The sequence below is a fragment of the Triturus cristatus genome, chromosome 11, assembly GCF_964204655.1.
Source record: "Triturus cristatus chromosome 11, aTriCri1.1, whole genome shotgun sequence".
NCBI lineage: Eukaryota > Metazoa > Chordata > Amphibia > Caudata > Salamandridae > Triturus > Triturus cristatus.
This window is the reverse complement of record NC_140594.1, coordinates 616684249-616709700: the sequence shown is the minus strand read 5'-3', so window position 1 is coordinate 616709700 and position 25452 is coordinate 616684249. Positions and strand designations below refer to the sequence as shown.

The 25452-nt window shown below is 48.9% G+C and overlaps 1 protein-coding gene across 2 annotated transcripts in view; it reads right to left on the bottom strand.

Moving 5' to 3' along the window:
- CCAR2 (cell cycle and apoptosis regulator 2) overlaps positions 1-25452 on the bottom strand; it is a 348118-nt gene that overhangs the window by 90913 nt on the left and 231753 nt on the right. For both annotated transcript variants that reach the window (XM_085633999.1, XM_085634000.1), the window contains 2 exons: positions 19136-19282; positions 5529-5652 (listed from right to left, as the gene is read on the bottom strand). In XM_085633999.1, coding sequence (XP_085490125.1) covers positions 5529-5652; positions 19136-19282 — 271 coding nt within the window. The remainder of the gene's footprint in view (positions 1-5528; positions 5653-19135; positions 19283-25452) is intronic.

Genomic DNA, 25452 nt, shown 5'->3' with positions numbered 1-25452 from the left:
GTATTAATGGCGCTGGGGGAAAAGTGTACGAAAATCTGCCGGACCAGTTCATCCATATCGCATTGCCCTGCGACTGTGGATGTGGGAACCTGGCGGCAAAGCTTTGGCATTTTGCGTTTTCGTTTGTGGCGAATAGGTCTATCTCTGGATGACCCCACTGTTGGAAGTACGGTTGGAGTACTGATGGGTGTAGCTCCCACTCGTGCATCTGGTGGCTGTGTCTGCTGAGCAGATCCGCCATCTGGTTGTCCTTGCCGGGAAGGTGTTCCGCCATGAGGAATATGTTCCTCTGAATGGCCCACTTCCACATGCTCTGAGCCAGATGAGACAACTGTGGAGAGTGTGTTCCTCCCTGCTTCTGTATGTAGTACATGGCAGTTATGTTGTCCGTCCGGATCAACACGACTTTGTTGCACAGGTGTACTTTGAATGCCTTCATGGCTAGGAAGATTGCCATCAGTTCCAGAAGGTTGATGTGCATCTTCTTTTGCTGTGTCGTCCATAGTCCCTGCACTGTGTAATTGAGTACATGAGCTCCCCATCCCTGGAGAGAGGCGTCCGCTGTCAGTATTATTTGTGGAACAGGCTCTTGGAACGGTCGGCCCTTGCAAAGGTTTTGTGGATTCCACCAATGCAGAGAGTTGTATGCCCGACCGCTCACCAACACTAGGTCTTTTAATTGCCCGTGAGCCTGATTCCATTGACGTGCCAAGCACTCCTGAAGCGGGTGCATATGTAGTCTCGCGTGCGGGACTATGAAAATGCAGGAGGCCATCATGCCTATCAACTGCATGAACACTCGCGCAGGAAGGGAGTGTTGAGGTTTGAACTTTGAGATCAGCAGTTGCATGCTGTTTATCCTAACTAAATTTGGCTGAGCTGTGGCTGCCAGAGTGTTTATGGTCGCGCCCAGGTACTGTCGTACGTGTGCGGGTTGGAGATGTGATTTTGGGTAATTTAGTGAGAATCCCAGACTGTGAAGAAGGTGGATGGTGAGGGACATGTGGCTGGCGCATTGCTGGGCTGACTTTGCTTGAACAAGCCAGTCGTCCAGGTAAGGGTAGACGTGAATGTGTTGTCTCCGTAGATGTGCAGCCACTGTAGCTAGGCACTTGGTGAAAACCCTGGGTGCTGTTGTCACGCCGAAGGGGAGGACTTTGAATTGATAGTGCTGTCCCTGAATAGTGAACCTGAGATATTTCCTGTGTGATGGGTGTATGGGTATGTGGAAGTACGCATCTTTGAGGTCTAGTGTGGCTAGGAAGTCTCCCTGGCTGAGCAGCGGGAGAACCTGCTGTAGGGTGAGCATATGGAAATGCTCTAACAGAATGTAGGGGTTGAGGGGTCTCAGGTCTAGTATAGGTCTGAGCGACCCGTCCTTTTTTGGGATTAGGAAGTACAGAGAGTACACCCCTGTCCCCTGCTGGTTGACGGGCACGACCTCTATTGCACCCTTTTGCAGCATACTTAGCACTTCCTGCTGCAATAATGCTAAGTGCTCTACGGACATAGGAAGGTGCTTTGGCGGTATGTTGGGTGGAGTGGAGGTTAATTTGAGACAGTAACCGTGCTGGATAATGTCCCTGACCCACCTGTCTGTGGTGATGGTTTTCCACGTGGACAGGAACCGCTGGAGTCTCCCCCCGACAGGTGTTATGTGGTCGGGGGGAAGGGAGAGGGCGTCACTGTTTGTTTTTGGGTGAGGACCTGGTGTTGCCGTAACCACGTCCTCTGCCCTTGGTGCTGGAGCCACGATATCCACCTCTGTTGGTTTTATCGTAGGTACTCTGTGTGCCCCCTTTAGTGTATTGCTGCTGTGACCCCTGGCCTCTAGCTGCTCCCCTATTCCCGGGGCGACAAAAGAAGCCACTACGAAATTGCTGCATTTGCAGAGCCCCCATTGACTTTGCAGTGTCAGTGTCTTTCTTTATTTTTTCTAAGGTGGTGTCAACTTCTGGGCCGAATAAGTAGTCGGGGTTGACTGGCTGATTTAGGATGTTGTTTTGAATCTCTGGTTTGAATCCGGAGATTCTTAACCAAGCGTGTCGGCGTAACATGACGCTGGTGTTAATTGCCCTTGCTGCTGTGTCGGCAGCATCCAGTGCGCACTTAATGGATGCGTTGGTAAGAAGTTGTCCCTCTCTGATGAGGAGCTCCGCTGCCTCTTTGTATTCATCTGGCAGATGCTGGAGTAGCGATTCTAGCGTGTCGTAGAGTGAACGATCATAGCGGGCCAGGAGGGCCTGTGTATTGGCAATGCGCCAGATGTTTGCTGCTTGAGCTGCAATTCTCTTGCCTGAGGTCTCCAGCACCTTGGACTCCTTGTCTGGGGGAGGAGCATCACCTGTTGTGTTTGCGAGTGGGCTCGTTTGCGAGCGTTAGCAACCACCATGGAGTCCAGAGGTAACTGACCTCTAATGTACATAGGGTCTCCGGGCGCAGGCTTGTATTTTTTTTCAATCCTGGGGTTTAGCACCCGTGCCCTGGTTGTTTCTTTGAAAATGTCCTTTGCAGGTTTGAGAACACCTTTCAACATGGGCAAAGTTTTGACAGTTCTCTCGGAGGAGGCGAAAGTGTCCACTAAGAAGTCTTCCTCAACCGTGTCAGAGTGGAATTATACTCCATGATTGGCGGCAGCACGTTCTATGAGGGCATTGAAGGCGCGGTACCCTGGTCTGTAGGGTCATCCCATACTTGATCTGGGTCCTGCTGCTCTTCAGGATCGATATCCCTAGGGTAGGTGGTATGATCACCCATGTAGTCCTCCATTGCGTCTGTTTCGGAGGGCGTAGGAGAAAAGGACTGGGGATCCTGATAGGAGGTTTGCAAGCGTTCATACAGAACCGGTTCCGACTCTGCTAGCAATTTGTGCTTCAGAGGTATTCTGTAGGAGTCCAAGGCCTTCTCTGGCGTGATCTTCCGTTTGCGGAGCGTCAGTCTGCCAGTGTCGGCGTCGATGAATTGTGGCTGTGAAGGCTCAGAAGGTGAGTGTCCAGTAGATGGGGACTGTGTCTGGCGGACACGTGTTCGGATCTCGAACATCTTCGGCGCCGTGGATGGCGGCAAACCAAAAGTGATGTTGGTTGGCACTGAGGGTGCTTTTGGAGCCTTGTTCGTGTCGGGGGCCGACGTGGATCGGAGGGCTGCCCGTTCCCTGATGCGTTGCAACAACGCCGCGACTTGTCGCACCGAGAACGCCGAAGGTTTTTTGGTGCCGGTCGGTACTGTGGAGGTAGGCGTCGACTGCTTTGGAGCCACAGGGTCATCGATCCGAAGAGAGGTATCAGCGGTCGTCGGAGTCGATGACTTGGCGTGTGCCGCCGTCTTCGAAGTGGACTCAGATGTAGCGGCCATTTTGACTTTGGTGGTCGGGGCCGACTGCTTCGGTGCCAGGGGCCGAGGCGCTTTTGTGGGACCGAGGGCCTTCCTTTTCGGGTCGGTACCGATATCCGCTGCAGCGAGTTCCGCGCCGAAATCCCTCTTAGTGCGTTCGGAGCCGACGGTCTGTGTTGGCGTCGAAGGAGTGGAGGTCTTCGAGCCGATCACGGCCAGTTTCACTTTTGGTTTCGGTGGAACTGGTGCGACGATTGGTTTCGGTTTCGTTGAAGGGAATCCAGTAGTCTTTGGTAATAATGGCTCGTGCTGGATGTTCGAGGCCGGGCCCGAAGGCGGGGCCGAAGAACTTTGGGATTGATCTCGGGTAAGGCCCGGAGGCGATCCCTTGACCTGAGCCGTAGAATGACGCAGTTTGACGGCCTCCGTATCGACGGGTAGGCCTGGCTCTTCGCTAGAGCTATCTTCTTCGGCCCCAAAGGCCTCATCGTAGTCTCCTACCTCGTCGACGGCTTCTTCCCTATGAAAAAGCACTTCATCGGCGTCTTCCGATCGGGAATCGTGTTCGGAAGCGGGGCTGGAGTTTACTTCTTCCACGCTCTCAACATCCTCGTCCTCGGTGCTGAAGATGTTGGCCGGGGCAGGCGCCGATTGCTGCGTTTCTAATCTAGCTGCCCGTCGATTCCAGAGAGTCTTCTTCGATCGGAATCGGGCACAGGCCATACATTTCGATTTGTCGTGATCCGGTGAGAGACATTTGTTGCATACCGGGTGGACGTCGATGTGTGTGTATTTGGCGTGGCATAGAGGACACCGTTTGAATGGGGTCCTCGATTCCATCATCGATATAAGGTCGATGTTCGGACCAAACGGATCCGAAAGGATGGAAGAAGTTTCTAAACTAATTAAGAAAGCAGTCGATACCGAACGGGAACAGTACCGACGAAAACTAAAGGCCTTTTGGCCTTGAACTAAATTTTCCTAACTTGAGCTAAGATAAGCACATCCGAACCCAATGGCGGAAAAAAACAATCTAAGGATGGAGAGGATGCCCATGCGCACTGTGTTCCAGGGGAGGAGTCACCTATCTCGTGATACTTCGAAGACTCTTCCAGGACAACAACGTGCAAACATCCGGACCCAACACTAGGCGGCGATCTATGCACAGATATGAATTCAGCAGCCCACATGCCTCGAACTATACGTTATATGTCATATGCTGTATAAAAAATAAAAAAATAAAAAATCTACTTAAATAAAAAAAATAAAAAAAGCTACTGAAATAAAAGAAAGAAAAAAAAGTACCACACTGTAAAACTACAGATATATGTAATTAACCAGTTTCATAATACTGGCAGGAATGTTTTCTTTATTTCAACCACTTTTTTAAAAAAAAATTCCAAAAACTGGAAAAATTACACATGGTCAGAGTGAAACAGGATTGTCTGTCATGGAGGTAGAGGGAGAGAATCACTGATGGATAGGCAGAGCCAGCTTTTCCCGTGTGGTGAGGAGAGGCAGATCTCCATGCCCTTTATTCTGCTTCTTGGAATAATACAAGTCAAACCCAGACATCAGGCTAATTGCATGTCTAAAGCTTTTTAATAAGACATTAAAAGCAGGTACGCACAACATCTAAGAGTAAAGGCATACATTTGATTCGGAGATCAAACCAGTTATTGCAGAGCATGGAAATCCTATCTGTCATTAGGATTTTACTCTTTATTATAAGAAACATGTTCCTGGAAAAGTAAAGGCACCCTTAAAACGTTTCTCAGGGATATAAAAGATAAACCAAACACTGCCAAAAAGTGACCTGAGGTTCTAAAGCATTTATATCTGAAGGGAGGCATACCCATGAAAGAAAAGGGTCCAAGATGCATTACTGTGTGCTTGTATGGTGCATTTTCAGTAAAGTCAAGTCTGAAACCCAAGAGATCTAAAGATACACACATCACATGCAGCAAAAAAAGGACTGTTCTAATGATTTTAAATATGGCATAAAATTTTACTTTCTTTTTTATATTTATATAATGTTCCACTGTTTCTTGCTGAAAGAGAATTCTGCAGATGGTATATTAAAAAACTTTAGTACATGCATGTGTTATTACTAGTTCCCAGGCACCAAAGAGCGTAAGTTACTAAGCTTGGCACTAGTGCCCACTGTCGAGGACGACTGTAATTTCTTAACTTACTGAAGAAGTTATTCTCCACACTTTGTTCCGGGCTGGTGCCATCCATACCTTCCTCGCGACAGTACTTCAGGGTTCGGTAATTACAAACAAACCGAGGAACCACCTTATTTACCAGCAGCCTCACCTGCCATGGGAAAAATACAGAGTTTACTACCAGAATGGTATGCATGGAATGCCTTCAAGTTATGCCTGTCCTCCCTCCGTTCCATTCCAATGTATCTATGCCTGTGCTTTCCAGCCCATGCTCTAGCTCTCGTTCAATGGGAATTTTCAATCTCTTTCCAGGCCAAAAATGCCATTTTGGAGTGCAACATTTGAAAATCAGCTATGCCTAAGCTGTAGAGTAACTTCTATTACAAATTAAATTATGGGAAAAGTGTGCACCCTCTGGGAAGACCGGTGGTAGCAAATTATTGAGTTAAAACCAGACACAAATCTATCCTTTAGCAACTTTAAGGCGATTCCCAGTGCTGGCATACACGGGTCTAAGGTACCCACAAATTGGCAACACAAGCAGCCCAGTATAGGAACAGAAATAACAGCAAGCCAATGTAACTAGGACCTATTTTGAGGTTACCAATTTAGAAAAACGAAATCATTACTTATGATAGGAGTAGTTTTGCAACTTGAATCATTTCCTCGATTCAAATGGTGTGCATTATTCTGCCATCTAGTGATTGGGTCTGAAATTGTCTCCTTGTAGTCTCTCTTTTTAGGTCTCGCCTGGCGTTGGAGCGCGCATATGCGCCTCCCCTGCGAGAGCTATAGTCAACAAGTCAGTTTCGAGAAGGGGACTCGAGCCCCGCCCCTCATTTTCATTGGGTAGCGTCAGCGCTTATGTTAAACGCTGGCTTCTCATTGAAAAGGAGGGTTTTCGTTTGCCGCCCTATGGCTTTTTTGGACGGTCCCCAAGGACTCGGTCGCCTGCATTACGGCTGTCGTGATGAAGTTTCTTATCAGAAGCTTCGTCACACTGCCTTGCACGCGACAGTAAGCTCTGTGATTGGTTGGCAACTTGCAAATAAGCAGTGTGATTGGTGGACCGTGTCAACCAATCACAGAGCGTACTGGTGCATGCAAGTAGCATGAGCAAGACACGTTGGAGACTCGCTGTCCCCAGGGCAGCAACTGCGCCTATTCCTTTTAGATCTCGCGGCTCCCTTACCCCCGTCCCTCAGGAGAAACAGACGCTACGCGTGTCTTCTGTTTCCCTCCCTCCCCTCGCTACACACAATCATCTGGGGCTTCCTCCTCCCTTTCTCTCACACCTACCCTTCTTCTGAAACTCTATCCCCGCTCCCCTCTGACTCCCTCCGCTCTCACTGTCTCTTCCTCTTCTCTCCTGTCCTGGTGCTTTCTTGCCTCTCTTGTGCCTTTTAGTTTCTCCCGCCCGCTGTGGCCCCCTCACTTCCTCCCTCGCAGCTCTCTCTGACCATTAAGAGGAGAACGTTCTAGCCCGCCAGATTGGGTGGGAGGTCTAGCGGGTGTCGGGTGAATGGTCTTGCGGGTGTCGGGTGTTTGGTCTTGCGGGTGTCTGACTGTACGTGCTTCGGTAGGGCTGTGCTGTTGGCTGCAAGGTAGAGCGCCCAGGCCCGGCCTCGTCAGCGGCACCTGGAAGGAGCGCAGCGCGAGCGGCTGCAGCACCTCTTTCAGCTCCCGCTGGAATCCGCACACAGCGCCGAAGCGGAGCCAATGTAGGTGGCCGACGGCTGGAAACGGGGCCCCATGGCGGCTCTACTTCACGCCCTCGGGTGTTTGCTTTGTCATCCACTGACCGGCCACTGAACCTGCCTGCCTGAGCCACAAAGGTCAGTTCATATTGTGCGCCCCAAACAACATACACCTGTATACCTCGGCCTCAATGCCGCCTTTAACTGCGGATTATGGTTCTTGAGGGGGGGTACTTGTGCTCGGGAAGGCGAGGAAACTTTTCCCAACTTGCGGAGACAGGGTGATTTATTGGCGTCGCGGCTGACCCCCTTGAGGCTCGCTGCCCCGAGTTTTGAAATTTGACAGTAATGAAGAGTGATAGATTGCCCTTGCGCAGCTCAGCAGCTTATGCCTTCATTAGGAACTGTAGTTTGGATAACATATTTGCACAAAAACACAAGTTTGCTCTTCTGTTGCGCGCCTGGTCTCTTAAATCAGACTTTTCCTAAAGTTAGTTACCCAGAGTTAACCCGCCTCACATTGACCCACTCTGCTCTGCGAATAGTTGCAAACAATGCCTTTGCATTTCTCATGCTCCAGAACAGCAGCAGCAGACGTGAGGGACGCCCCCTCCCCAAACTTCCTCTGCCCGGCCCACACGCTGACCCCTTCCCGCACCTCACCCCCTCCCATCCGTGTCCGGTGCATCTGAGGCAGGCCGGCCAGCGCAGACTGCAGGCCAGTGTGGACATTAGCAGGTCTGCTGTGTGTCTGTGTCCCGGCAGATTTCATTACACTAAGTCCCGCATAATGATGCAAGTCATGTGGCGAAGCATTGTTAAAGGCACACACAGACCGCCATGTCTCCAGGACGCATGTACATCTTAAAGGATACAAGCAGCGGTGAAGATGGGACCTGCTGGAGTGGGAAGGGCCAGGTACAGCTTCTTAAACTGAAATATTTATGCTGAAAGATGCCAGTTCTGAACATGGTATCTGGCTCTGTCTACACACTGTAGGGACTCCCTCGGCTCTCCTCATCCGCATGTTCAAGCCACATCTCTGATGACCGAGTGTGTGGAATTGCAGGCCTGGCTCTCTCTGCTATGTATGTACATCCGGGGATTAACAAAGCGACATACCTTAAGTTCTTTCTTGACCATAAAAACATCAGATTAGCGTGGCCTGTTGCATAATTGAACCCATCCAACCCTAACCCACACCCATCCACCCACCCTTCAACCCGGCCAACAATGACCCACTGCTATCCACTCTTCAACCCAGCAAACACTGACCCACTGCTATCCACTTTTCAACCCGGCCAACACTGACCCACGCCCATCCGCCCTTCAACATAGCCAACACTGAGCCACTCCTATCCCTCGTTTTAAATCCTATGGCACTCACGGGTTCGGTCTGCCAACAGTGACGTTCTGGACCAACCTTTGATTTCCACTCACATACATTGCAGTAAATCAACATTTTGCTAGGTCACCGCTGGGAAAGGGTCTTTTATACCGTTTGCTTAAAATGAGTATAGAATGCTAGTAGGACCGTCAATCTCTATTACTACCTGGTATTTATTTTTATCATCGATTCCATTCCAGACTAGGAGCCAGGCAATCGCCCCCGTTGCTTTACTCTTTTAGCTGGAAGCGACTGCGCGTTTTAGAGCACTCGGCCCCCTGCTGTCATGCATTACCAGGGAAAGTAACCCGATTATAAATCAGCAGTGCATGAACAGCACTGCCTGCCACAGTGAGGGTGCGTGGATCACAGAGGCTGTCAGCCCGGGTGGGAAGGTGGCAAGGCTTGGAGGGAGTGTTACATAGGTGGACACTATTCTTAGCCGGGACCCATCTTATGGCAAGTCCACTATCTCCTCAGTATTCTTTAAACTCTTGCGGCATTTCTTTCTTGAAACGTCATCCCACCTCCTCTCCATTCCCAAAAACCTCTATTTCTGAGCCCATCACCCACTCACACTCAAGAACCTCTTCCTCCGCGCCATCCCCCACTCAAAGACCTGTACATGTGTGCTTGTATGGTATCACACGCTTCAACTCAAAGATCTCAACCTCTACGCTGTCACTCACTCCTACTCAAAGGCCTCTACCTCTGAACCATCACTCACTCCCTCCCTCCCTCCCTCCCTCTAAGACATCCATTTCTACTTGATCACTCACACTCAAAGACTGCTTCCTCTACACCATCCCTCATTCATACAAATAACGTAAGCCCCCAACGTGCCTTATGGGCAGGGCCACTGGAATTATGAGATTTCTCCATCTGCGGCTTTTTTCACATAATTATGGATTTGCCACATAATCCATCATCTGCTTAAAAATCTGCAGACTGTACCAAAAAAAGTTTCAAACTCAAGAGGTTCAAAAGCTACTAAAAACATGGCGACGTGTGTGCACGCCGTGAGGGTCCATTCGCCAATTTTAACTGGCTATTTTTCAGTTGCTTCTGTTTGTATTTGATTGTTAAGCTAGTATCAATGAGGCAAAATATTTGCCCAGACAGTATTAGCACATGTAAACATTACATTATAATGAAGTAATACTATTTAAAAAAAAGTGCCACGTTATGCCGCATAATCTGCCTTTTCTTGCCACATAATTTGGTGGTCCCCTGCCGCATAATTCCAGCGTCCTAAGACAGATCATTTACTCTCTCTCTGCAGCAAATCTGTCGAGGTGCTCAGCGGGTAAACACAGACGGAAACAACCATTAGTCCAATAACAATGATACGCTTGCACCCCAACATCACAACTGCTGCCCCATTCCTAGCCCAGCACGGGTACTGGGTGGCCAGCAGAGGCCATAAGGGACTATGCGGGGCTCTGGTGCCCCCACGCACAGCACATAAACCCCCCCCCCCCCTTGCGGGTGACAGCAGCTCTGTTTGTGGCCTATTAGCGATGAGAAGTTCACAGGATTCGCAGCTTCAAAGCCCTGCCTCAAAGCAGCCAGCTCCCTTTCCTTCATCCCTTCCCAGATCCAATTATCTGTCCGACAACGGAAGGCGCTGTTCTGCTGCAGCATCTTCTCTGCGTCGGTAAACCATCTTTCACCTGCCCTGCTTACAAACGGCCCCTCTCCTCTGCCCTGCTTACACTCACCCCCCTCGGGGTGGCGCAGTCCTGCCTCCCAGCCAACGACCTTTGCGCCCCATCCTCTGGGCATCACTCATACGCGCTGCTACTGCCGGCGCAGCCGGCACAGTGGCCCTGGGCCCCAAGCCGCAATTAAACCCCCATAATCGCACATTTTACTACCGCCCCAGCAGTGACAGGGCCCGTTTTCCATGTTTGTACCTGAGCCCAGGGCATCCTTTCTACGGTACTTACTTGCACCAAAACTTTATCTGACTCACCTCGCCTCCAAAGTGTACACCCCAAACATGACACCCCTCTTTTAATTCAACTAGTGCGCGTCGTGTCTCGACATCACAAGGTGCTAGTGGGCAAGTAATGCCCTTGGTGGCAGGTAGGATACCTTTAAAGCTGCACTGAACGAACGAGTACATTTTTTAAAATTAGAAAACTGTGGAACTTTTATTTTGCACCTTTGTTAACACGTACACAAAGAGACCTTTAAGCTATGTAATACGTCCAGAAAGGTTTTCCACACAAGCTAAAGATGTTTATTGTTCTCCTCACACTGTTATACTGCATAGCCCGTGCTTACAAAAATAAAATAACAAGCATTAAAAATGCAATAGATCTTGCCTTTTATTAAGTTAAAGCCATTTGCTTTGCTATACAATACCATTAGCAAAGCAAATAACTTTAACTTAATTAAAGGTGATACCGATTGCATTTTCAATGCTTGTTTTGTGTAGGCATCAACCACCATTTGGGCTTAAACCTCCTTCTTAAGTGAAGTCAGAAATATGCCCCGGAAATCCTTCGATGCAAGAGCCATTTTTTAAATCTCTTCTCTCCCTTTTCTCCTTCCAATGCAATATTTAGGTTTCCTTCATCTTCATTGATGTTCTGTTTTGAGTTTGTAAATACACCTCTATTGGTGATGGTGGGTGGGCCGCATGTGAATCAAGAAATTCTCCAAACTGCAAAACTACTTCTACCAGTAAGTAATTATTTCATATTGCAGTGGGAATCTTTTCTGCATTCACATGATGTGCATTGATTATAAAGCTGTATTTCTTTCTGTGGGTTAGCTGGGTCCTTTAGAGTGCGTGTTTACAAATAAATGTTTAGCACTTTTTGTCCCACGTTTCACTCTGTTGATATGGATCTCTGTGCAGCATCTCGCAATAGCTCCTTTGGTGACAGGGAAGTCCCTTCTTGCGTGTGCAAAAGAAACTGTTCTCCTTTCCTGATGGGTTTAGTTCTTTTTCATAACTACACAAATGCCCTTCGGATGACCAGTGTGTGCAGGGCCTTCTCTGCTTGCATCTTCAGTTGTTAAATAAAGGCTGGTAAGTGGAGAGCCTGGTTAACATGGAATTTCAATATCACCTTTGGTATGAGCCTTGGGTTTGTTCTCATCATCACTTATGTATTTGAAGATTTGGTTCTTGGATGGAGAGTTCTTGTATTCCACTGGCCCTCCTTAGCGAGTTGATAGTGATGAGGAATGCAGCCTTAAGAGTTAGCACTTTGAGCTGTGCATTTTGCATTGGTTCGAAGGGTGATGTCATTATTTGTGTAAGTACTAAATTCAGGTTCCATGTGGATTTGGGTGTGCTCCTTGGAGGGGACATGTTTGGTCCCTTAAAGGAAGCATTTTACCATTGGCGTGGTGAAATAATTCTCCCTTGTGTATGCTACAGTGGCTGCAAGGTGAAACTTGATAGAGGCATAGGAAAGGTGCTTGTCTAGAAGGTATATCATGTATCTATTGACAGTGGCATCATGTGCCCAGTGTGTGTTTCTCTGCTTTGTTGCACAAGTGTACAAATCTCTTCCACTTGTTGCTGTGGCATTTCCTTGTTGTTGGTCACTGTGCTTCTTTCTGGGTCTCCATAATACTCCTTGGAAAACTGAGGTGACTAAACTACGTCCTCAGGAGCAATGCTGCTGAATTGAGTGTGTCTGGTTCCGGTTGCAATAGCGATTTGGCCTGCATTGTCAGCAGGTCTCAAATGTGCTACGAGTTTGAAATATTGTTCTCGGGATATCTTCAAGAGGTGTAAACACCATGTCTGTCGAGCCCACTGTGAGGCTATTAAAATTAGGCTGAAATACTTTGCCCTGGACTTCGGTATCACTGCCATTAGTGAAAAGGCGGTAGCAAATGTCCCTGACCATTTTATCGACAGGGCATTCTCCAGTGAATCTGGATGGTAGAACCTGGATGCGAAGCTTTGGCATGTTGCATTCATGTGTGTTGCAAATAGGTCTACTTGTGGAGACCAATGTATCTGGAAGATCTGCGTGAACACTTCATGTTTTAGCTCCCATTTGCTTGAGGTGCTTCCTTTCCTGCTTAGCCTGTCCGCTTGTTTTTCCCGGTAAGTGTATCGCTACTAGAGATATCCTGTTTCTAACTGCCCGCCTCCAAATCGCCTGGGCCAAGGTCACTAGTATGACCTTGTTACTCCTTGTTTGTTCAGCTAGTACATTGTTGTTGTGTTTGTCTCAATTAGAAATGTACTTCCTATTAGATTATTCTGGAATACCTTCCGTGAAAGTTCGGAAGGCTATCTTGAGCTTCAGCACAATTGTGTGCTGCAATGCTTCCCCTGAGTTCCAGGCGCCTCAGACGTTAAACCTGTTAATGAGCTCCTATGTGGGATGCATCCTTTGTGATGTTCTTTGAGGGAGCTGATGTTTTGTGGCATTTAGTAGGTTTCACCATTGCACTGCTCTCTGAACCTTTGTAACAACCACTAGATTGTCTCAACTCCCGGATGTCTGACCATTTTTGCTGGACCCATTCTTGGAATGGTTTCATATGTAATCTTGCATGTGGTACCAGGGGAATGCAGGAGGCCATCATGCTCATCATTTTCCACGCGGTCTTCACCGTGAGACACTGCCCCTTCTGGTATTGGAGACTTTGCTCCATGATCGCTTTGACCCCTCTGTCCACTGGCTTTGCCTCCATAGTCTGGGAGTTCAGGACAGCACACAGGAATACTTTCTTTGAGTGAGTTCTGTGCCAATTTTTCAAAATTGATGGAGAAACCTAGCTTGTGTTGGGCCTGTATAACCTTGTTGATCTTCCTGCGCAGGGTGCTCAGCTGCGCTTTCACTAGCCAGTCGTCCAAATATGGTCAGACGCCAACTTCCCTTAGTTTGAGATGTGCTGCGACCACAGCTAGGCATTTTAGGAACACTTGTGGATCTGATGTTATTCCGAATGGTAGGACCTTGAATTGGTAGTGTGTCTTGTCCACCACAACTGTTTGTGTCATCGGTTTACTGGTATATGTGGGTAAGCATCTTTGAGATCTATGGTTGCCATGCAGACTCCTTTTCATAGCAGAAGGATGACTTCTTTAACTGCTGCCATTGTGAATTTAGATGCTTTTATGAACTGAACTGGTTTCCTTATGCCCAGTATTGGTCTTAAAGCCTTGTCTAGATTCAGTACCAGGAAATAGTCTGAGTACACCCTTTTGTTTAGGGGGGTACCATTTCTAGAGCTTGTTTGTTTTGGTTCTTGTTAGTCTTCCTTTATTCTCTTGCTTTTTGGTGGTATTGTGGAGGTTAATTTTGTTAACTATGCACTAGTTGATCTTTTAATATTTAATATCCATTTGTCGGAGGTGATCTTTTACCATTCCTTTGGAAATTGTCAGATTCTTCCTACTACCTGTGACTTGTGTAGGAGGGCATTGTAGGAGCAGTTGCTTGCATGGTTTCCCGCTTTTAGGGTTCTCCCCCGTTCCACGGCCACAAAAGGATAACCTGGCACTTGTGCTGTATTGCCATTGGGGTGGAGTGGTGGCCACACTCCATTGGTGACTGAAAGTTGTGTGTGTGGAGGGTGGTTGTATGGCTCCTCTTAAGGCTGTTCCCTTTCTTCTGGGCAATGCCTTCTTTGAATGCTCCCTTGTATCGCAGGGTTCCCAAGGCCTTGGCTGTTCATTGCCATTTTTCAAGTGCTGTAGTGCCTCGTCCGCTGCCTCTCCAAACAGGCTGCCCCCTGTGAAGGGCATGTCAATTATAGCTGATTGGACTTCCATTTGACTCCTGAGATTTTCACTGAAGCATGCCTGTTTAAAGTAGTGACAGTGCAGAGTTGCCTACTGGATGTATCCGCTGCATTTAACGCAGGTTAAAGGCATGTATTAGTGACTGTTTTGCTCTTTTGTAGCACCGTGTTCGTCCTTTTTTTGTACTCATACACAGTTATTCCATGAGCTCTAACATCTCATCCCACTTCTGGTGGCCATCCCTGTTAAGCACGGCATTCAAGTTGGCTATGCGCCACTACATTGCAGCTGACCTCTTTATTTTTCTCTCCACAGTGTCTACTCTTTCGCTTTCCTTGTCAGGAGCTGGGCCCGTAGACATAGGGGTGTTTGCTCTTGTGTGTGCTGTCGTCACAATAAGGGAGTACTTCTGGTTTATCCTTGGTGTTATGGCTTTGGATGTGGCTGTTGGCATCAAGATCAGTGGCTTCATCTTTTTTTCAACGTCAAAAAATTCATAAGCGTCGAAGTCTAATGCTTCGCTGTCTGTGAGTTAACCATCCTTTGGCGCTCGTGTCGAGCAGCTTTTCAGTACAAGTGAGGACCAGGTCTTCGCTTCTGGCATACAGCTGCTTTTTTGCTGTCTCTCTCCCATGCTTTTGATCCTCGAGAGGTCTAAGCAGATTTTGAGGTTTTGTCCCCAGTGGCGTCCTTTGCCTTAAACCCTTCTGGCTCTTTCGGCGTGACTTTGACCTCCGGGCGTTGAAGATTTTGACGATACTGCCTATTTTCTCAAGTGAAAAGCTTACAGCTCTGTCGGGTCACGACCCTGAGAGTTTACTTTAAGTTTGAGCTCATCTCTCAGGACCTTCTTGTGCCCCTTACCTGCAGGCAACTCGATCACCTTCTCGAGGCATGGGTCCTCTCCTTGGGCCTCGGCCTTCTCCTCTAGAATGTCCTCCATTTCCTCGCTACAGACCGAGATCCTAAGTGACTGTTTTCTCTGCGGCGATGCCATAGTGTTGTGTCCCCAACTGTTTCTGCGTGGCGCTGATGGTCTTCTGCAAGTATTTAGTACACACCGCACAGTCCACCAAACTGTGGCATTTGGGAGGCAGAGGTTACAGACCTCATGAGTGTTTTTTGGGACGTACTTGTGGTGGTATTTCGGGCAAAACCTAAAGGGTTTATGCTCCATGGCCCTTTCATTTCTGATTATGTGGTCTTGGTGTGAGAAAGTGGCTCTGTATATACTGTTTCCAAATAGGTACAGGGTGTACAGAGTCCACAGTCCCCAGAGGTTTGGAAGAGGCTAAAGTTAGACATAACCTTACTCTCTAAAGTGGTAGCTTGGTCGAGCAGTAAGGCAGTATCAGAGGACAGTGTAAAGCATTTGTTGCACACACTCAGCCAGGAAATGGTCTCACACACTTAATAACTGAACTCTAGGCCAATGGTTTATATATAAAAATATATGCTTGTTTTATTTTAGAACCAACAATAGGTATTAAAATATACTTTCTCAGAATGAGATGCTTTATATAAATACTTTTGCAATATGCAATTGACTTTTGTAGAAAGTTACAAGTGGTTGCAATAGGCAACACAATTCTAAACACAATAATGCATTGAGTTCAATGGAAGTTTCAAGTTATTTTCCACAGATTACTTTTAGGATTACTTTTGGAATTCCGGGACTGGATCCTAGATTCAGTCCTGGGTCAATACTTGGAATCAAGTGATAAAAGTCGACTTAATTACTGTGATGATTTTTAGACAATATTTTGCTATTTTGAAAGTTGACACTTGGAAAATATTTCATAGAAAACAGTCAACGATTCCCTATGGCAGAAAATTCAAGTTGCAGGTATAGTATGTTCTCGTTACTTTTGTAATCCAGTACTGGGTACCTAGACTCAGTACTGGTACCTCTATCCAAAACAGGTAAGTAAATAAGTTTTCAGATATTATACGATTTTTAAAGAATATCTAAAATTTGCAGAAATTGACACTTAGAAGAAATTTCACAGAAAAACAGTCAATGATTTCCTATGGGAGAAAATTGGGTTACTGGTAAGTACAGTTGTAAGTATTTTTCAGAGTCAGTGCTGGGCACCAAGATCCAGCACTGGGAGCTCACCTAAGAGCAGGTGAGTATTTTCGTTTTCGTTACTCGGCTGATTTTTGGTGAATATTTTAGGTTTTGAAAAGTCCACACTTAGAAGAAATTTCAGGAAAAGCCAGTCAATGTTACCCTTTGGTGAAAATTGAGTTCTCGGTTTAAAGGTAAGTACTCGACTGGCAGAGTTAAGGTTCTGGGCATAGACTCAGGGGTCTCCCAGGGTCAGGTAGGTACAGTTGGTTCACCCTCAGCGGCACAAGGGCGGCCGGGTGTACAGAGAGTTAGGCCCAATGTTATCCTATGATAGGTAGGGGGGCCTTGGTTGGTGGCTGCTGACTAGCAGGCGACGCGGCTGTGGGAGCTGGGCTCCTGGTCACTTACTCAGAGCAAGTGGGGAAGTAGATAGGTGTAGAGGTTACACTGCCAGGGACACTCGGGTGGCTGGGTGCAGGGTGCTTTTGAGCCTTCGGGAGCTCAATTGATTTAAATGGGAAATCTCCGGTTTAGAAAAAGACCGCAAGCTCGGGGACGAAGATTCTTCAGGTGCCACCACCACTTCGAGAGGTAAGTTGGGTAGTTGGAGGATAGGTAGGTAACCCGGGATTGGGCACAGGGGGCCGAGGAGGCGCCGGGGTGCCTTTTGGTGTCTGGAAATCTTACCCTGTGTTGATCGCGGGTGGGGGGGCACCTGGTTCTGAGGCTGCAGGCTTCTTCAGGAGTGTCGAGGGAGGTCCTTGGGTGCCGGACTCAAGGTCACAGTCGCCGTGGGGTCGTCCTCGTGGTCTTTGTTCACTCCGGCATAGGCCAGGCTTGGCGGGTGCAGAGTGTGTTGAGTTTGCGGTTCCGGGCTGATGCCAGGGATTAGAAGTAGTTTTTGAGTAGAGCCTCTACTCATGGGAGTCCCAGGGGGCTTAGAGTCAAAAGGTAGCCAGGTCCGCCGGGGTTTGTGAGGTTGCTGGCCACAAGAGATTCCGGGTTGGAGCAGGAGCAGGTTCGAGGGTCGACAGGCCAGTAGGGCTGGGGCCAAAGCAGTTGGTGTCTTCCTCTTCTTAGCAGCTGCAGGGCAGGTCTTCTTTCTTTTAGCTCTTCTTCGGATTCTGGAATCTGGGGAAGGAAGGTTCAGGGTGCCCCTAAATACTAGATTTAGGGGCGTTACAGGTAGGTGAAGGGCAGGGTCCAATGGGTCCCTGTCCTGGGGTGGGTACACCCCCTATCCTGCCCCTCTCCTGTGGGAAGGGGGCAGTAGCCTAGTCCTGTTGGGCAGGGCTTCCCATCTTCAAGATGGCGAGAGCCCGGAGATGTGCTTCACCTCGCCTCCCCCACCTGAGGGGTGGGGTTGGCAGGCTGGCACATCCCCTATCCTGATTTGGGGATTCCAGCCCAGCTTCCCACCAGAGTGGGGGGTTGCAGTGGCCTGGGGAAGCTCACAGAGGCGGCATGCCTTTGAAGCTTCTCCCTGCCCAACCTGGGGGAGGAGATTTAGCACCTCGCTCAGGATGTGCATTGTTGCAGACCCAGGAGAGCAGGGGCTCTCCTACCCAGGGGTCCAGCAACATGTCTGCTGTGTGGCAGCCTAGGCAGCCTCAGAACAGACGTGGATTGTAGGTTAGGTTTCAGGGGGCATCTCTAAGATGCCCTCTGGGGTGCTTGGTACATTAAATCCCACACCGGCATCAGTGTGGGTTTAATGTGCTGAGAAGTTTGATACCAAACTTCTCAGTCTTCAGTGTTGCCATTATGGTGCTGTGGAGTTCGTGTTTGACAAGCTCCCAGCCCCATATACTCTTAAATGGCAGCACTGCACTTACAGTGCCGAGGAATGGACCTGGGTACTGTAGGGGCACAGGGCTCCTGTGCCCACACCATTGGCATAGGGCACCCGGCTAGAGGGGTGGCTAATGTATGCCATGGCAGTGTAGGTGGTGGGCATGGCACACAGGGATGTGTGCCATGTCGACTCTTTGTTTTGTCTGGTACCCAGACACTCAGCCTGCAAGGGCAGTGTGGGTAAGGGTACAGGGCCTCGAAGGGTGGCACAATGAGTGGTGCAGCCCATAGAGGCCTTCCCTGGTCACAAGGCCCTGGGTACCTAGGATACCATTTACCAGGGGCTGACATGTGGGCCAGGGTATGCCAATTTGTGTTTTGTGTTTTAGGGAAGGAACATGGGCCCTGAGCACCTGATTGGCAGGAGTCCAGGGCACACTCAGTCAAAGTACATTCAGCAATTCAGCAAAAAGTGGGGCCATACCATGCAAGAAAGATGGCACTTTCTCACACTTGGTGAGTCAATCTTTTCACCTCCTGTGTTTCTCAGTGGTTTTCGGGGCTCTTTCAGGGCTTTTCCTTTCTATAACAGTCGTCGCAGACCCCCTTTCCTCGATGGTGGTTATCAATATAAAAACTATTCTACTTGGCGCAGTTTCTTCTTCCTAAACTCTTGAGTTCTTCCTTAAGCTTCCAGACCCAATGGCAGAAAAAAGTATCGGAAGATGGAAACTGTCGAAGGATTTCCGGGACATATGTTTGACATCACTCAAGGAGGGAGTTAAGCTCAAACAGTTGATGCCCACGAAAAAAATAAAAAAAAGACAGGAGAGACTACAGGGGCACCGTTTCAGACCCAACCACTAGATGGCAGAATAACGCACAGCATATGAATCCAGAAAATATTCACGCTGCAACCTATACTTCTCCAAATTCACATGTTTACTGCATTACCTGCTCCGTTGTGAGGTGCAGGCCCAGGGTAAGCAGTATTTTCTCCAAGTCTCTCCTCTGAATGTAGCCACAGAAATTCTGATCGAAATACAAGATGCCCAAAAGAGATTCCAAGGGAAGAAGAGCAGTTGTTGTAGAATCTTTCTCCTGTAAGAGTAAAGACAAATAGATTGTCAAACAATATCCCTCCAACAATGCATCAATAAGCATCAGAAACTTATCCATGAAAAATGAAGTGTGTCAGAACATTACCTGATTTCTGCGTGGTATACGTTTATTTACCAATTGATAAAGACAAATTTATATCAAAATATAGCAACTAGAAACTGAAAGATACAATGTATTTGGTATTACTGAAAGCACTTCAATAGCTTAGAAAAACTTTGCCACCATGGTTGATTAGTATGCCTGATGTCTTTCTTTCAGTGAACTAAACAACGTGTTTTAACTTGAAGTACATTACACTTTACTGTGCTGTTCGTTGGCAGAGCTAGGGTGTGCCAACAAAGGTACAGCCAAGTAAAAGCCCGACATGAGTGACAGTGGATACTGCCTTCCCAAGCAATGAGCAACAATTATAGTTCATATGTAAAGGCCTTTGTAGGAGAGTAGGATCTGCACCTTATGTTGCCCCCACTTTTTTTCTGTTTACACTGGTTTCTGGCTATAGTCTGGCTGGGACCCTGCTAATCAGGGCCCCAGCCTCTCTGTTCTCTCTAAACAACTTGGAGTGCATATTAGGTGCACTAGTGATTGGATACTGTGGTATCTTATGAGCCCCTAGTATATCGTACCTTAGGTACCAAGGGCATAGGTACTTCACAGGCCTACAAGGGGCTGAAGCATGTATTGTGCCACCCCTGGGAAGCAGACTAAATCTGACACCACAGGCCTGCTACTGCAGCCTGAGTGAGGTAGTGTTAGCACTCCTCACTGAGATATAGGTTCACTATCTCTCACCTGCTCACACATTTAAACCTATCAGTCACCCCTAAGGCAGGCCCTATCAATCCTGAGGGCAGGGTGCTTGGTTTCCATGTGAGGGGGTGCCTCTGCCTGAGCAGGGCCCCTCTGCAGCTCTCAGAGTCCATTCTCTGGGGCGGTTTGTGAATGCGGTCAAACCATATACTCTTAAGTGCATTATAACCTCGCGGTAAATGTTAACTCTGGGATGGCTGCATCAAAACATGTCGTGTTTGGTGTCAAACGCTTTGGAATCATACCCCCACACCAGTAACTGGTGTGGGAGTATGATCCCACCCTTCTAGAGGGTTAGACATGTACCTACTGTGGAAACAAGGTAGAATCCTGAAGAGCCCTGGCATCACAAAATGAATAACACCAGTCACAGATACTGGGCTGCCCTCCTGCTGATGACCCAAACTCGCAGTGGAGGAGGCCCAACAATAGGCATCCTGTCACAGGGAGGTGTAACCACCTCCCAGACAGGGTTTAGTGTATTGGGGCTGGGTGGGTGCACTCCTAGAGTGCTTTGAAGTCCTGCACTGGGAGAGCAGTAGGCTCCTCTGTGCATACACCAGTTCAAACCGGCTCAGGGGCTACCTGGCCCTGCTCTGGCGTGAAACTGGACAAAGGGAAGTGGGTGTAGCCACCCACTCCCCTGACCCTCCCATAGGTGGGGTCATAGAGCTAGTCCCTCCCTTCCTTTCAGTATAAGTTAGGGAACCCTTGCCATTGCAAACTAGATATCCCTGGACGACGCTTTGAAGAAGAATCCTGGACCTTCGACGTTCCACTACCTCGGGAAGACTGAAGAATCTCCTTTGGAGTCAAGGAGTGACTCCCCTGCTTGGCAGGCACCCAATCTTGCAATCAACGGTCGCAAACTTTCCCGCTCCCGCCGGAGTTCGAAGTCTCTGCATCCCAGGAAGAAGATTTCCTGACTTCTCCAAGGCCATCTGGAGTCCCCAGCGACGCTGAGGCAAGTGGACCCCACGAGTGACGAGGAACCGCAATCCCTGGGAACCGTGCAATATTTTCGAGTGCTACCCCTTCACGACGTTCTACGAACTTGTGCTTTGGACCACGTGTGGTCCAAGCCTCCAGCAGGATTTTCACCAAAGATCAGAGGCCTACCCCGTCCCGAGTGACCGTGGGCCCCTGTTGAGTGAATCCTCCCGAGGCGTCTTCGCGATCCTTTGCCGGTTGGCTTGTGGGCCCCCAGAAGACTTTTCTACAAATCCAAAGGGCTCCCCTGGTTGCTCCAGGTCTGCCCTGACTTACCCTTGCTGGGTGAGTCCCTCAGACCTTGCTGGTCTGCACCGCTGACTTTTTACACTTTCCACGAGACTTGCTATTGCCAAGGCTTGTTGGCTCCAATCTGGTCGCCGACACCACAGTAAGCTGCAGACTTTGTGGGACACGCCGAATCCAGCTCCTGGTCATAGTCGACGCCTCCTGGACCTCGTGGCTGAAGAGTCAAGACACCCGTGGATCACCTGAAATCACCTGACTGTGGGCATCCATCTTCCTTGCCCCGGGTCACTGCCAAGTGACTTTGAACACTGTCCCCTCTGCTTTCAGGTCTTCCTTCTTCTGAATCCAGCCTTGGATTCCACCAGACACTTCTCCTGTCTTCACAAGCAGCAAGTCTTCTTTGGCTCCCATTGAAAAGGACGCTGCTACCAGACATCAAAAGACACCTATGCACCCGGCTACCCTGGGTGAGGTAACTCCAGCACTACTGTCCTCCTGTGGGTGTTGGCTCTAGAACTACTTACTGTGAGAAAGTGGCTCTGTATATACTGTTCCCTAATAGGTACAGGGTGTACAGAGTCCACAGTCCCCCAGAGGCTGATAGAGGTCAAAGTTAGGTATGACCTTACTCTCAAAAGTGGTAGCTTGGTCGAGCAGTAAGGCAGTACCAGAGGACAGTGTAAAGCATTTATTGTACACACTCAGTCAGCAAATGGTTTCACACACTCAATAACTGAACTCTAGGCCAATGATTTATATATATAAAATATATGCTTGTTTTATTTTTAGAACCACAAAGGGAGTAAAAATATACTTTCTCAGAATGAGAGGTTGAATATAAATACTTTTGTCTTAGGCAATACATTTGTGTAAACAGTCACAGTTGGTTGCAATAAACAATCCTATTTCCTAAACATAACAATGCATTGAGCTCAATGGTAAATTCAGGTTATCTTGTAATAAATTACTTTTCAGATTACTTTTGAAATTCCAGGTCTGGCTCCTAGATCCAGCTCTGGGTCAGTACTCAGAATCAAGTGATGAAAGTCGACTTAATAACTGTAATGATTTTTAAATAATATTTAGCTATTTCAAAAGTTAGCACTTAGAAAATATTTCAAAGAAAACATTCAATGGATCTCTATGGCAAGAAATTCAAATTGCAGGTAGAGTACTTTATCGTTACTTTAGTAATCCAGGACTGGGTACCTAGACCCAGGACTGGGGTCCTTATCAGAAACAGGTAAGTAATTTCGTTTGCAGAAATGGTACGATTTTAAAAGAATATTTCAATTTTGCAAAAATAGACACTTAGAAGAAATTTCACAGAAAAGCAGACAATGGTTTCCTATGGAAGAAAAATGAGTTAGAGGTAAGTACAGTTGTGGACACTTTTCAGAGTCAGGGCTGGGCACCAAGATCCAGCACTGGGAGCTCACCTAAGAGCAGGTGAGTAAATTCGTTTTTGTCACTTGGGTGATTTTTAGTGAATATTTGCAGTTTTGAAAAGTTCACACTTAGAAGATTTTTCAAGAAAAAGCCAGTCAATGTTACCCTATGAGGAAAATGAAGTTAGCGGTTTAAGGGTAAGTACTCGACTGGCAGAGTTGAAATTCCGGGCATAGACTCAGGGGTCCCCCAGTGTCAGGTAGGTACAGTTGGTTCACCCTCAGCGGTTTCAGGACGGCCGGGTGCAGAGTGAGTTAGGCCCAATGTTATCCTATGAGGGATAGGGGGGCCTTGGTTGGTGGCTGCTGTCTGGCAAGCCACGCGTCTGTGGGAGCTGGGCTCCTGGTCACTTACTCAGGGCAAGTGGGGAAGTAAGTTAGTGTAGAGAGTGCACTGCCAGGGCCACTCGGGCGGCTGGGTGCAGGGTGCTTTTGAGCCTTCGGGCGCTCAATGGAAGTCAATGGGAATGTTCCGGTTTGGAAAAAGGCTGCAGGCTCGGGGACGAGGATGTTTCCGGTGCCACCACCACTTCGAGGGGTAAGTTGGGTAGTTGTAGGTTAGGTGGGTACCCCGGGATTGGGCACAGGGGGCCGCAGGGCGCCGGGTGCAGGGGTGCCTTTTGACGTCGGGAATCTTACCCTCTGGTTGATCGCGGCTGGGGTGGCACTCGGTTCTGAGGCTGCAGGCTTCGTCCAGGATGTCGAGGGGGGTCCTTGGGTGCCGGACTCGGGGTCACAGTCGCCGTGGGGTCGTCCTCAGGGTCTTTGTCCACTCCGGCACTGGCCAGGCTTGGCTGGTGCAGAGTGTGTTGGGTCCGCGGTTCCGGGCTGCTGCCAGGAGTTAGGAATAGGTTTCTCGAGTAGAGCCTCTACTCATGGGAGTCCCAGGGAATCAGAGGTCAAAGGTAGCCAGGTCCTCCGGGGTTTTTGAGGGTGCTGGCCACAAGAGATGCCGCGCTGGAGCAGGAGCAGGTTCGAGGGTCGACAGGCCGGTAGGGCTGGGGCCAAAGCAGTTGGTGTCTTCCTCTTTTTAGCAGCTGCAGGGCAGGTCTTTTTTCTTCTTGCTCTTCTTGTAGGTTTCTATCTGGAATCTGGGGAAGGAAGGTTCAGGGGGCCCCTAAATACTAGATTTAGGGGCGTTACAGGTAGGTGAAGGCCAGGGACCAATGGGTCCTTGTCCTGGGGTGGGTACACCCCCTATCCTGCCTCTCTCCTGTGGGAGGAGGGCAGTAGCCTAATCCTGATAGGGTAGGGCCTCCCATCTTCAAGATGGCGAGAGCCCGGAGATGTGCTTCACCTCGCCTCCCCCACCTGAGGGGTGGGGTGGGCAGGCTGGCACATCCCCTGTCCTTGTATGGGGTTTCCGGCCAAGCTTCCTGCCAGAGTGGGGGGTTGCAGTGGCCTGGGGAAACTCCAACTGGCGGCATGCCTTTGAAGCTTCCCTTTGCTCATCCTGGGGGAGGAGATTTCTCACTTCACCCAGGATGTGCATTGTTGCAGGCCCGGGAGAGCAGGGGCTCTCCCACCCAGGGGTCCAGCAACGTGTCTGCTGTGTGGCAGCCTGGGCAGCCTCAGAGCAGACGTGGATTGTAGGTTAGCTGTAAGGGGGCATCTCTAAGATGCCCTCTGGGGTGCTTAGTACATTAAATCCCACACTGGCATCAGTGTGGGTTTAATGGGCTGAGAAGTTTGATACCAAACTTCCCAGTCTTCAGTGTTGCCCTTATGGTGCTGTGGAGTTCGTGTTTGACGAGCTCTCAGCACCATGTACTTGTAAAAGGCAGCACTGTACTTACAGTGCCCAGGAATGGACCGGGGTACTGTAGGGGCACAGGGCTCCTGCTCCTGTGCCCACACCATAGGCATAAGGCACCCAGCCAGAGGGGTGGCTGACATATGCCTTGGCAGTATAGGTAATGGGCATGGCACACAGAGATGTGTGCCATGTCGACTCTTTGTTTTGTCCTGCACCCAGACACTCAGCCTGCAAAGGCAGTGTGTGTGTGTGTAAGGGTACAGGGCCTCTAAGGGTGGCACAATGAGTGCTGCAGCCCTTAGAGGCCTTCCCTGGTCACAAGGCCCTGGGTACCTAGGGTACCATTTACCAGGGGCTGACATGTGGCCAGGGTTTGCCAATTGGGAGTTTGTGTGTTTTAAGGAAGGAACATAGGCCCTGGGCACCTGATTGGCAGGAGCCCAGGGCACAACAAGGAAAAGTGCATCAGCTATTAGGCAAAAAAAGGGGGGGTTACTGCAACAGAAACCCACTTTCTCATACAAGCCCCCCCCAGCCCAAAGGCCAGGAGACTTCTGCCAAAGCTGGGAGAGTCTACCTAGTCTTTCAGGCGAGGAAGAGTTGGGGAAGTGGTTTGAAAGTTGCAGGGCCTACTCTGCCTTACATCCTTCTGCCTAGGTCAGTCCCTTTGGGGAGCTGGCCTGTCTTATTAGTTTCAGGACCTAACTCCCAAGGCTCCTCTCCTTGTCTTTTACTGTCCTGGTCCCATCTTTCTATTTTGGGTTTAGAGGTGTATACCTCGGTAGTTTCTAACCTAGCCAGGGCTAGGCCCAGCTTACCCACAGAGGCTACCCACAGCTTGAGCAACCCCACCATGACCAATAAGGTCAGGGGGCCTGACTTGCTATTTGGCAGGG